The 12,925-nt window shown below is 55.9% G+C and overlaps 1 protein-coding gene across 2 annotated transcripts; it reads left to right on the forward strand.

The window, feature by feature from the left end:
• The first annotated feature begins 1,668 nt into the window (after positions 1–1,668).
• FGF8 (fibroblast growth factor 8) lies at positions 1,669–11,768 on the forward strand. 2 transcript variants are annotated; one of them, XM_075026959.1, is made up of 5 exons: positions 1,669–1,746; positions 1,837–1,873; positions 4,034–4,214; positions 8,558–8,664; positions 9,744–11,768. In XM_075026959.1, exons 1-5 carry the CDS (start codon positions 1,715–1,717, stop codon positions 10,029–10,031), a joined length of 645 nt encoding a protein of 214 aa, XP_074883060.1. In that variant the 5' UTR covers positions 1,669–1,714; the 3' UTR covers positions 10,032–11,768. The 2 variants fall into 2 exon arrangements, with proteins under 2 accessions (XP_074883060.1, XP_074883061.1); XM_075026960.1 differs by having other exon boundaries at positions 1,691–1,746; positions 4,067–4,214.
• Positions 11,769–12,925: the final 1,157 nt, after the last annotated feature.

A 12,925-nucleotide genomic window follows, 5' to 3' on the forward strand; every position in this document is an offset into this window, starting at 1 on the left:
ACCCCTGGGAGATCCATCCCTGGAGGTGCGTTTTGGGGTGAAAAGCTGAGCGTGCGGTGGGGAGAGGTATGGGGGCACGGGTGCCCGAGCAAAGGGGGAAAACGCGCGAGCTGGATGTCAGCGCGTGTGTGAGAGGGAGAAATGTCCTGTGGCTGCAGCTGGCGTGTGCCTACGTGTGCAAGGTGTCGGGGGGGTACTTTTGGGGTAAGGGGGGAGCAGAGAGGGGCGCGCGTGTCCGTGCTGGGGCGCGCGCAGCGTGCGCGGGGTGCGAGCGGGAAGGAGGGGGCCGCACGGGAGAGGCCGTTAGGGGTGCGCAAGCCCGTTGCGTGCGTGAAGGGGGTCTGTTTGGGGGGGCGGGGGGTGGGCTGCGCGGGTGCGCGCAAGCCCCCGCCTGCGTGCGGGAGGGCTGCACAGGCGCGTGCCCGGCGGTGTGCGTGTGCAGGCGGGCCGTGCACGCGTGGGTGTGTGCCCGTGCGGCGGTGCGGCCCGCCGCTCTGTCACTCAGAGGCCGGCTGACAGGAGCTGCCTCTCCAGCGGCGGCAGATAGCGCTGATTGCTGATTCGAGGAAACAAAATAGCAATTGTAATTATGGGCTCTGATAAGATAAAGGAGGGCGCGGGGAGCGCGGGGACCGGCAGCGGGGCACGGCCGGCAAATTAGCAGCTGTCACTCAGCGCCGAGCAGGCGGCGCCGGCCCCGGCCAGGTACCGGCCCCGGGGGCCGCCCGCCGCAGCCCCGCCGCAGCCCCCGCCCCGGTGCGCAACAGGTGGCGGGGCCGGGAGCGCCGGGGCTCGCCGGAACAATGCAGCCCTCGGCGGCCCTGCCCGGGCTGCGGGGCTGAGCCCCGTCCCGCCGCCGCCGCCGCCGCCGCCGCCCGGCCCCATGGCCCCGCACCGCCGGCCCTGAGGGCGCCCGCCCGCCCCACCAGGTAAGCGCCCGGCGGGGATGCTCGGGGGGGATCCCGCTGCCCGCTCCCCGCCCCGGCTGCGGTGTTTGCTCAGCCCCGCTGCCTCTCGAAACTCCGGCCCCCCTCCATCCCCCGGTAATCCTTTTAATGTCTGGCACGTCCCGGGAGGGCTCGCCCGCCCGCTCCCAATCCACAACGCGCCCGCGGAGCGGCGAGCCCCCAGCGGGGGAACCGCGGCCCCGCCGCCCCCTCCCTCCCAGCCCTTAAACCCCGTTTTACGGATGGGGAAACTGAGGCACGGGGCGGGGAGGGCGTCCCGCCGGCGACTGGCGGCGGAGCCCGGCCCTTAGCGCCAGCCCCGAGCTCGGCGACACCTGGCCCGCCGCCCCCTCCGCCTCGGCAGGTACCGCCGGGCCGGGGAGGGGAGCGGCGGTCCGGCCGGGCTTTCCTCGGGAGCGGCGGCGGCGGCCGCCCCCCCCGCCTCCCCGGCCGCGCCCGCCCCCGCCGTCGGGGCTGCGGGCCGGCCTCGCCGCCTCCCGGGGCTGCAGCGGGGCCGCGGAGCGGGGCGGGGGGCGCCCCGCGGCGGGCGGCCGCCGGCCGTGCGCCCCGGGGGCTGGGCGGGCGGGCGGGCGGGCCGGCGGGGGCCTTTCCCCTCTGTAGCCGCTTGTGCCCTCCTTTCCTCGGGGCGAGGACGTGCCGGCAGGGCGAGAGGAGGCGAGGAGCCGAGGCAGCGCCGCGCCGCGCCCCCCCCGGGCGCTCCCCGCCGCCGCCGGGCCCCGGGCTCCCGGCCCCGCACCGGCGCCGCGATGGACCCCTGCTCCTCGCTCTTCAGCTACGTGTGAGTACCGGCAGCCCCGGCCCTCCCGCCCCGCGCCCGCAGCCCCCCGGTTCACACCTCTCTCCTGCTTTCTCTCTCCCCCCCTCCCAGGTTAATGCACTTGTTCGTCCTCTGCCTGCAAGCCCAGGTAAGTGCCCGCTTGGCCGCCCGGCTTTGTTCGCCCCTCGGGGATGGGGGGTGCCCCGCAGCGGCCGCCGAGCGCCCCGGGCTCGGGAGGGAGGGAAGGAGGGAGAGAGGGAGGAACAGTTTAAAACCCAGGAGACAAAAGTCGCCCGGCTGTAAAAAGCCGAGGCCGAGGGGGGAAGCCCCCCGGGCTGCGAAATAAGGTGCGGAGGGCTCGGGCTGCGAGGCTGGGAGTACCCGGGGTTTCAAGGAGTTGCGCGGGGTTACTTTTAAGTAGCTTTACGTCCCGTTCCCCCCACCTCTAAATGCCACTGTGGATACCCCCGTTCCTCTCGTCCGGGTTTTGTTTTGCGTTGGTTTTTTGTTTTGGTTTTTTATTGTGGTTTTGTTTTTTTTTTTTTCCCCTACACCGCTTCATCCAAAAAGTAAGGCGGAATTAAAAAGGGAAAAGAAACCCCACCAAAACCTTACTGGTTTTTGATTCAGTGCAGGTTTTGATTCAGCTTAAAACTGTCAGACTTTAGCATCGCTGGTTTGTATGGCCAGAGACAGAAGTGTCATGAATAGATTAAACAGCCCGGGCAGAGCTTCTGCAACACCCGCATACCAGCAGGCACGCGTCGCTGGGAGCGGTGCGCCTTCAAACTGGGGTGAAGCTCCCCTTCCCCCTGAGATCACAGGTGCAGAAGCTTTGTTTAAAATGCCCTTTAAGCTACTTTTTTTTTTCTTTTTTTTTTTTTTCCTGGAAGCTTGGGGAAAAAAAAATAAAATTGAGTTTCCAGCCGAAAAGAGAAAGGCAATGAAGCGCTGGGAGTGTGCAGTTGTATAAAAACATAGCTGTAATATTTTGGAGTATGAGATGGAGACCAAATAGCAGCATGGCTAATGACCTCTCCTCCACATGGTACCCTCATCAGAGCCGGGGAGAGAATCCTGCTGCATTATCCAAAACCCGTCTATAGGAAACACACATGCACAGGCAGAAGCAGAGGGAGAGAGGTGACATTGTCAAGGGGAGATATCTCTATAAAGCCAGCTTTGGGAGAGCAGCGGCTTTTGCTTTTATTGGGTTTTTCTGTTGTTGTTGTTTAAGACGGGAGGAAATCTTCCCATTTGATGTGGGGGTGGCGGGGGGTAGTCCCAGCCTTCTGATGTTGAAAGGAGCTATCTCCTAACATTTGCTCAGAATACATCTTTATAAATGTCAGGGAGCAGCGAAACTTTCCAGACTTAAAAGAGGGATTTGAGACGAGGGGGGAAAAGACTTCTGTGCACGCTCGCAAGCCGGGGCTGAGGGGGGAGCAGGCTTGGCTGCTCATGAAAATCATTTAAAGCTCAGGAGCAGTGGCGTCGGGTCTGGAGGGGACGGGCTCAGCTCCAGCTCCGGGGCTAACGGGTTTGGTGTGCCGGGGCTGGGGACAACCCCACTGCTGGCACCAAACAGCTGGCTGCAGATGGGGGATGTGTTTTCACGGGTAGCATGTTAGTATCCTCGGGTTTTTATGCTACTAAATACCCAGGCTGGGGCACGGTTTTCTTATAATTCTTACACCTTATAGGTCTACCTTCTCTGGGAAATTTGTATTTAAAAAGCTCAGTAAGTGGGGTGTTCAGGAGCAAATAAAAAGCCCGGGACCCAGAGGAAAGGCAGCTGTTGAAACTGATGGGGCAGTGGTTGGGGTACGTGCCCGGGGCAGCCGGAGCAGTAATGTGCTCCTGCAGAGGTAGGAGAGGTGTGGGACGAATGTGCCAGCCCCTTGGGGGGGGCAGCCCAGTGCCATCCTGCATGCCCCTCCTGGACCCCCTCCAGCTCCCAGCCTCCATGCCCATCTCGGGTACCTCAGTGCCAGCCAGGACCCACTGAGTCCCGGGGAGGCCTCTGGCGTCACCGAGCCCTGTTGTGCTCCCAAGTCACCTGCACCTCTCCGCTTAGGGCATGTCTGGAGCGGGCACGGCTCTGTAAAGGGCTCTGGTTGCTGGGTCCCAGAGCTTAATTCTTCTTGTCCCGGGGAGGCTTTGCTGACACAGGAGGTACCACCGCGGTCCCAGCGCCGTGCCTCCCTGTAAAGCCCGGCTGGAGGCCGGTGATCTCGGCTCAGCCCATTCGCCCCTCTGAGGAGTAGAGATTATAATGGTGTGTCGTATATTTTTTAATTTCCTAAAGGTAACTGTTCAGTCCCCACCTAATTTTACACAGCATGTGAGGGAGCAGAGCCTGGTGACGGATCAGCTCAGCCGGCGGCTCGTCCGTACCTACCAGCTGTACAGCCGGACCAGTGGGAAACATGTGCAGATCTTGGACAACAAGAAAATCAATGCGATGGCAGAGGATGGGGATGTGCACGGTAAGGACGCGCGATGGGGACAGGCGGGAGGGGGAGCTGGGGAGGTGTTCACAGCCCAGCGCGGCGATGGATGATTTCCGTCCTGTTTGTTAGCCAGAAATCATTAAAATCATTTGGCTTGTGAAGGCTTGTAAAGAGAGAACATAGGGGTCAGCGATCAGTGGCTGCGTGATTCAAGGTGAGGGCAGGTTCCCCGTACCGAGGGAGGGGACTGGTGCTTGCAGGATGGGCTCTGCTCCTTTCTTCGTTCTTGGTTTGCACCTGACTCGGAGGGCTCTGGGCTGCGGCGTGCTGAGCAGCATCAGTCATTTCAGCCCAGCTCTTTGTGGGGCTGGGAGTCTCTGAGACTTCCTTTTGGAAAAGAAATAGAAAGGAAAGTTGAAAAAGAAAGGCGGGGGGGGGGGGGTAAGGGAGGATGGCTACTTTGGAAGCCTTCCCTGAACTAGAACTGTCCAAAGTGGCATTTTCCTGACGTAGCCCCCCGTCCCTCCCTTCTCAAAACAAATCCCAAGCAGACGGTCAGCGAGGCAGTTGGCTGCGGGTGGAGATGTTGCAGCATCTCCAGAGACAAAGCAGGGGGAACCCTGTGAGCGCAAGAGCCTGCGCTACGCTGCGGCCCCTCTGCCATCGCCCTGGCCCTGGCACCGCATCCCCCCCCCCCCCCAACCTCCCCTGCCCCGGGGCAGGGGGACCGATCCCTCCGCTGGAGGCACCCGTAGCCCAAATGCTTTGGTCGGTGTGTTAATGACACATTGGGACAGTCAAACGCTGTGCAGGGGTCAGCGGGGCCAGCGAGCCCTGGCACCGCGAGGCCTGATCCTGCACCCGGATCAGGGAAATGCCTGTATTCGTGTGTGTTGTATGGAGGAATCACAACTGTTTTTCTTTGGTATTAGCTGCAATTTCCCTTTCTTGCTCGGGGAGATTAGTAGAAACACTTTTCTTCCTTCCCCTTCTGTGTTTTGTTTTGTTGTTGTTTTTTTTTCTTTTCTTTTTCTTTCTTCCTTTTGCTTTGGCTGAAAATTTCATGCTGGACTTTAGCAGTTCAAGTGAAGCACAGATTCCATCTATATGGTATTCCATACATCCAGCATTAATCTTCCAAATGAACTATTCCCATCCTTCGAGCAGCTCCGGCTTGAAAGGGCATTAGCTAATTTCCCAAGCAAAAAATCCTGTCTTGTTTTAGACCTATAATGCCTGGATTTAAAAGGCAGTTAGTGCATATTTAAATAACGACCAGGTTTAAATAAGGCCAGAAGGAGGGGACTGTGGTGGCTTGAAAAACTCTATTAAAATGTAATAAAAAAAGGTTAAGCATTTGAAGAGCTAAGGAGGAAAATGAAGACTGATCTAAACCAGAAAGAGAACAAGCAGTTTTTCAGATGTAAAGTTTTAAAAGAGTTGCAAGTCTGTAAATGTTAAAATAGAGGTTCAGGATTGTTCTATATGAATCTCTAGGGAGGCCCCCATGTCTGGAAGAACTATTAAAACGCTTCTTACTTTCACCTTTTTTAACATTTCCTGAATACTTTCTCCTCTTCGCAGTCCAGTTGGGGGATCAAGTGTGTCTCGCTGCATTTTTTCAGCATTTACGTAGCCACTTTCCCTTCAAAGTTTGAGCAAGAAACATAATTTTACTGGGATAAATCTGTCACTTAAGTGAAAGAATAGAGTTGGAAACGTTAAGCTCCCCCTCCTCAAAAAAAGTGGGGAAAAAAAAAAAAGGACTCCCCCAAAATATTACTTAGAAATCCACTTTTGAAGCTAAGAGCCCCCCTCCCCAAGCCCTTCCTTCTGCTTTTTTTTATCTCATTTTTGGGGGTGGGCGTGTAAAAGGGGTTGATTTATTTTTGTAGATGACCCCTTTCCCCACACTGACGTTTTTACAGCCGACTTAACATCGAGTCCGGCATTTTCAGTTATCTGTCTTAATTGTCAATATTTGATTGACTTTTTTTAATTCTAAGGGAAGGTGGGCAGCCGGTGCATCCTGGCTCATCCCTCCCGGACCGTGCCTGCCACCGAGCAAGCTGCCGCCAGCTGCAGCCTTGACTAAACCCCGCGAGTGGCTGGGGATGCCGGTGCAGCTCCTTGCCGATTTTTTTTTCTGCACCCGGGGTTTTCTGCTGGTCGGGGCTGGGGTTTGCAGGCTTTGTGGGTCGCCTGCACGGGTCTGGGGGTGCAGGTCCCTGGGGACAGGTTGTCCTCATCCTCCGCGGCTGGTGGGGCCAGAGCAGCACTCTGGCTGGGCTCGTGCAGGGCAGCAAACCCGGCCGGTGGCTGTAAATCACAACTGCCGTTTGAGGAGGGGAAAAAAAAAAAAAAAAAAAGCCCGAAAGAGAAGCGATGTGCATCTTTAAAGCATGGTTTTGTGCTCGCTGGGGCTGAGGCCTCCCCGCTCCCTCCCTCCCTCCTCCGTCCCTCCCTCCCTGCTCTTTCTATCTCTCAGAGAGAAAAATCAATTCTCCTCAAACCTTTTACTGCCTCTGAGATCAATTCCCCCCCCCCTTTCCCCAATATAGATAAATAGGGGGTCACTGTCTCACCACATCATTTGCAGAGCACCCCATGACTGTTTCTGGGGATGCTGGGTGCATGCCAGGCTCTGGGCATTGGTGCTGGGGTGGCACAGCCTGGAGTTGGCTCTTCCCAAATTTCTCGTCTCTGAGTCCAGTCCGTGTCCAGCTGGGGGGCTGTGGGCATGGGGCAGTTTGGGGACAAGAGATGCTGCAGGGTGACATTGGCAGAAGGGATTGTAAGGACAGGGTGCCTGCATGCGCATTGAGCCTGGCTTGCCCAGCAACACCAAATCAGTCGGCCCCAGTGAATTTTGTGATGCCCTTTCCATTGTTCAACTCAGCTGCTGGCAGTGCTGCCCGCTTGCTGTCCCCACCCTCGGTGCCATTGACCTCAGCAGTGCCCGTGATGTGAGGGATGCAGGATCAGGGCATCGCAGAGACAGGCAGCAGTTTTCTCCTAGCCCAGAGTGTAATCTAGGCTCACTTTAGCTTGCATGTGTACCCACAGCCTCCTTCTGCCATTCAAAGCATCTTCCTGCAAAGCCACCTGCTCCAGAGCTGCATTGCTGCCCTTTCTGGGGCTTGCTGGTGGCTGAGCATCCTGGGGTAGAGATGTGTAAGCCAGGGTGGACCACAGTCCTGAGGAACTGAGGAGCCCTTTTACAGAGATCAGAGAGGAGAAATGAGGCATCAATGGGCTTATTCCCGTAATAAGGCTATAGACTTGGAAGCTTTGCAGGCTGTGCTCTAATTACCTTGCTAAATTGTGCTTATGGCACTAGGGGCTGATGCTGGGCAAGAGGTGATGGTAGTGAGCTGGGACAGTCCCAGCTTTTTCAGTGCCATGGGGAAATCTTTGGTGTTTGGTACAGCACAGCCCTTTTGAGGTGCAAACAGGTAGCCACCATCCCTGTCGGGCTTGCCCTGGGGAGGGAAGCTGGCTCTGGGGACAGCAGCTGCAGGTCTGAGGAGAAGGATGTCCCATCCCCATTCTCCCCCTTCCCTGGGGATGGATGGGCTGCGGGGCTCGGGTTCCCAGGGCGGAGGCAGGGAGAGAAGGTGACAGGTCTATTTATAGGCGGCACATCGACCTGGCGATTTGCATAGCTCCTTCGGAAGTCGATCGATGCCTCCATTAAAAAACTGAGACCAAATCAATATGCCCTCTCGACTCGTGCAAAGGTGAAAGGCATTAAAAGGATGGCTGTACCCTTCACGCCTCCCCTGCCAGCTGCAAAGTCACTGCTCCTGCTGCAGCCCTGGCCCAGCAGAGACACGGAGCGGTGTCCCCTGGGCTGGGGACAGCTGGCGGCGCGCCGTGCACTTCCAGAGGTTGCCTGCCTGCTTCCTGCCTGCTTCCTGCCTGCTTCCTGCCTGCTTCCTGCCTGCTTCCTGCCTGCTTCCTGCCTGCAGGCTTGTTCAGACCTGCCTCAGTTTGCAGGGCAGCTGGCTTGTTCTCCACTGGCCAGTGTGTGCCCTGCTCGCTGCCCTGCCTCCCTTCTGGGATGTCTCTGTGGCACCTGAACTGCTGAGCCCCTTGGAGCCGGGCAAGGCAGAGCTACTCCCCCTCCAGCATGGCTCAGGGTGGCAAAGGGACGTGACCAAGGTCATGCAGGGACACAGTGGCAGGGTATTGGGGCCAAGGCTGGCTCTTAACCTCGTACCTTGATTTTAGGGCTCTCTCTGGCCCAGCCACCTCCCTGCCCAGTGTGTGCCCGCAGTGCCCAGTGTCAGGCATTGCTGGGGTCTCCATCCCTGTGCGTGCCCCGTCTCGGAGCCCCCCTGACCTCCCTCTCTCTTTCCTCCCGCTGCTCTCCCCAGCCAAGCTCATCGTGGAGACGGACACCTTCGGGAGCCGCGTGCGCATCAAGGGGGCGGCCACAGGTTTCTACATCTGCATGAACAAGAAGGGGAAGCTGATCGGCAAGGTAGGGCGCTGGGCTCAAGGGCACGGGAGAGCCAGAGGTGTGCTGTGGGTGCTGAGCGGGGCTCGGTGGGAGAGGAGGTCTTACCCAATACGGAGCCCATCTGCGCGGAGGGGGAAGTGGGATGGGGGTCCCGGGGGGCTCAGCCAATGCACCCTTTGGAGGGCAGAGGCATGGGCCATCCTGCAGCCCGGATGGCAGAAGGGAAGAGGGGGAGCAAGGGAGGTGGGCGGGTGCCGTGTGGGGCACATTCCTTGTATCTCCTCGAACAAATAGGCAGATTGCTGGGCTATTCTCCCCGATTACATGGTACAAGTGCCAGGAATGTTAAGATGCTCCGTGGGGCTGGCCCCAAGGCCAGGCCCTGCTGAGTGCCGGTTAGTCACGCTCCCTCAGAGCCTCGATGCTCCCTCCCTGGGGGCGGAGGGGGCTGGGTGTGCAAAATCCCACTGGGACAGCAATTGTCTGGGAGGATTTTCCATGGTGGCTCTTTCCCTGGGGTCCCGTTGCTGCCTGTAATGGAGAGGAGCACAGCCTTCAGCTGCCCCTGTGCTCCCTGCCACCTGTGTCTGTGGGCACCATCCCCGTGGAGCCCACATCCCCTCTTCTGCCCCTTGATGCCCCTCCTATATTAAAGACTCCAGGGGGGATAGGGTGGGTGGGTCAACTGCCACTGAGATGGAGAGTTCGCTTATGGTCATGCTGGTAAGGGAATCCAGCCCCTGGCATGGATGGGGGCAGGATGGGAGCCGGCAAAAATCACCTTATAGGTGCAGTGGAAACGAAGGCTGGGACAAGCTGCACTGGGGCTTGCAACCTGGTGCTGGCATAACACCAGGGATGGGAGCTGCGAGGAGCAGTGTCTGCCCATGCCGCAATGCCTGCTCCCTGCATCTTTCTAAGGAAAAGCAGATTTTGGGCAATTCTGACCTGTAGGAGAAGAAGTGGGAAAAGTGAGCCCGTGGCTGCCCACAAGCACTGCTACCGTGCTGCCACACCAGCCAGTCCAGCTTAGGGTAGTGAGAAGCAGCCCTCTGACTGAGCACCCATTGCTTAAATCTCCCCCTCTGTCCCCTTCTCAGAGCAATGGCAAAGGCAAGGACTGCGTCTTCACGGAGATCGTCCTGGAGAACAACTACACAGCGCTGCAGAACGCCAAGTACGAGGGCTGGTACATGGCCTTCACCCGCAAGGGCCGCCCGCGCAAGGGCTCCAAGACCCGGCAGCACCAACGGGAGGTACATTTCATGAAGAGGCTTCCCAAGGGCCACCAGACCACCGAGCCCCACAGACGCTTTGAGTTCCTCAACTACCCCTTCAACCGAAGAAGTAAAAGGACTAGAAACTCCAGCTCCAGGGCAGGCCCTTGACGTGCCTGCCTCTGCCTGCCCTGCCTGGTCCTCTCCTGGAGGACTCTCCTCTGAGCTTGGTGGACTATATGTAGAGACTTTCCCATATGGGTATTAAACAAAAAAACAAAACAAAAAAAAAAAAAGGAGGGGGGGAGGATTAAAAAAAAAAAAAAATTACCTGCTCTAGTTGTTGATAATTTTGGGGGCGTTGTTTGGTTTTTACAAAAAAAAACCACAAAAAAATCAAAAAAACAAACAAAAAAAAACCAAAAAGAGAAAAAAAAGAAGAGAGAGGCTCTATTTTTGTACTCCAACTTTAAAAGAAATGTTCAAAGACTGGTGAAGGGTGAAGACCCCTTCACTTAGAAATGTTCTAGTCTGTTTGGGGTCGCGCTTGATTTTGTAATTTTTTTTTTTTTGTAGCTCTAGGGGGAAAGGAGAAAAAAAAATCACCGTTTAAAACAAACAAGCAAAAAAAATGGAAATCCAAATCTGTGAGCAATGTGCTACTTAAACGAACTGAATTAACGCTTACTGGAGAAGATGGAGAGGTCAGAAAACAATTATGGGGAGGGGATTTATTTCAGTGGTGGTTCAAGGCCTCCCGGGTGGGTTTTGCAGCCTGGGTGATGTGTGGGCACTGCCTGTGGGGGCTGGCTGCAACACCCGGGGTGAGGACCACTGGATGCTTTCTTTCCTTGGATGTGCCTACTTCTTCGGCTGAGCGAGGGGTTGCTGGAAGCCACTTGCATCCTTCTGAAAACACTGCTGGCTTCACAGCTCCTAACTTCTTTTTTCTCAGGAGGGGACAGGGGTCATGGACACCCCAGAGAAAGTCCTGAACTGACTTGGTACCTCTTACCCATGAGAGCATCTTTGGCATTAGGTTTGTTTTAAACTACTAAGGAGAGGCAGTGGGTGATGGCCGCTGTGGAGCGGGCTGGTAACTGGTTTTTTTGGTTTTTGTTTTTTTTTGGTTTTTTTTCCATGTGGAAAATGTGAACTTCTCACCAAAAATTGATATTTTTTTTCTGTTTATATTTTTTTATCAGATGGAAATTTTCATCCGTAAAATTAAAAAAAAGTTTACAAATTACTGTGGAGCCATTTTGCGCTGGTTTTGTTGTAATATTCAGTTTGTGGTTGGCACTTCCATTGTCAATCGTCTCTTCCAGGTTTGCTCTTTGATGAGGAATGCTGCTGTCCTTGTCCTACTAGGAAAGGAGAGTTTTTCTCTCAAAATTTCTGTGTTGACAGAAGCCTAATTTTCTATTTAGAAAAAAAAACCCAAAGGAAACATTAAATCTCTTGAGTGAACATCCTCAGCCAGCTCCGCTCTGCACATGCTGCCCTGGGACTGTGACTCTCTCCAAAGGGTTAAAGCAATTATTCTTCACGGGGAGGGCAAACAAAGACACTGGATAGGAGCCAGAACCAGGGGTGACTTTTCATCCAATCTTTTTTTGATTGTTTGTTTTTTGTTTCCTTAAGGATTTTTTGGTTTTGTTTTGGTTGTGTACAAATTGAATATGAAATGATTGAAATATTTATTTAATATGTGCATTAAAAATTTGTATTAGTCTAACGGAGCCTGATGCTTTCCAGGGAAGGGCTGGGGCTGGCGAGGCAGGTTGGAGAGAGGTGAAGGAGGATGGTGAGGTGCAGGATGGTGCTGAGGCTGCCACTTGGCGTGAGCCCCTTCCCAAAGGAAGGGATGTAGGAAGTGAGAGGATGCCCTGAGATCTTAGACCCAGATGAGTCTTGTGGAAATCATGGTTCTCCTTGCAGCAAATTCCAGGTTTAATGGGCAGATGCCACCTCCTTGCCCTGTGGGGACAGGCCCATTGCAGGCTGGATGGGGACATAGTGCAATGGAGGCTTGACCGCCAGTTTTAAGCATGGGATGAGGCTTTCCAAGAGAGAAAGCCAGTATCTGCTCACCTCTGGTCCAGATGAGCTTGGCGTCTGTGCAAAATGGGCTGTTGAGTCCCCTCCTTTGGTGGATACTCAGACCTGCTGAGGTGCTGGGTCTTGTTCACAGGAGCTGATGGAGGATTCAGATATGGAATGATCTCAGGTATGGAAATATGCAAAAATAAAATTGTTAAATATGCTTAAAAAAAAATATTGCAGAAATGGAGCAACCTAGCAAGGTGAGAGTCTTGCTATCATCGGTGCCAGCCCCGCTGGTGCTGCTACCCTCATGGGGTCCCTATGACATTGCTCGGTGCTCGGGGTGTTACTTGTCTGCAGGGTGCAAGGACCAGCCATCCCCTGGCTGATGTTGCAGACTAGGCTGAGCTGTCAATATATATCATTAATTTCAATAGGGAAATGCAGGGTCTGAGTGCTCAGCCGTGTTCTACATCTGAGTATCGATGCTGCGTCATGGAGGTTGCGGATGGTTCTTGGGCTGCAGGACAGCATGGATGGCGTTTGCCTGGCTGTCCCAGGAGGGACCCAAGGACTACAGAAGCCCGGAGCTGACAGCGCTGGGGCAACCCCCTGTTGTGGTTTCCAGACTACCGGAACTAAAAGTGAATGGCTCCTGGCCTTTCCCCAGGCAGAGATGGTGTTTGATAGTCCTTAATGGGTGCTTTTCTTTCATTAATTTGTCTAATTGCTTTTCTTAATGGCTTTGTGAATCTGGGTGAATTGGTGCTGGGTTGCTGCTCCAGGTAAGGGTAGCAGAGGGGCAGGACTGGCTCCATGCAGGTCAGCAGACGTCTCCCCCCCTTGGTACCTGTCCCCCAGGGCCAGTGATGGCAGGGAAGGGCATGGCATGGGGTGCTCAGCCTCCAGTAAGGCTGTTCCCCATCCCTGCCATCCTGGGGTGCAGTCAAGGGCTGGAGGAGGGAGCACCCAGCACCCTGGGTGCTTGAGCTGGGGATGGACATCCCTGCGTCCTTGCA

Source organism: Buteo buteo, chromosome 4 (assembly GCF_964188355.1).
Source record: "Buteo buteo chromosome 4, bButBut1.hap1.1, whole genome shotgun sequence".
NCBI lineage: Eukaryota > Metazoa > Chordata > Aves > Accipitriformes > Accipitridae > Buteo > Buteo buteo.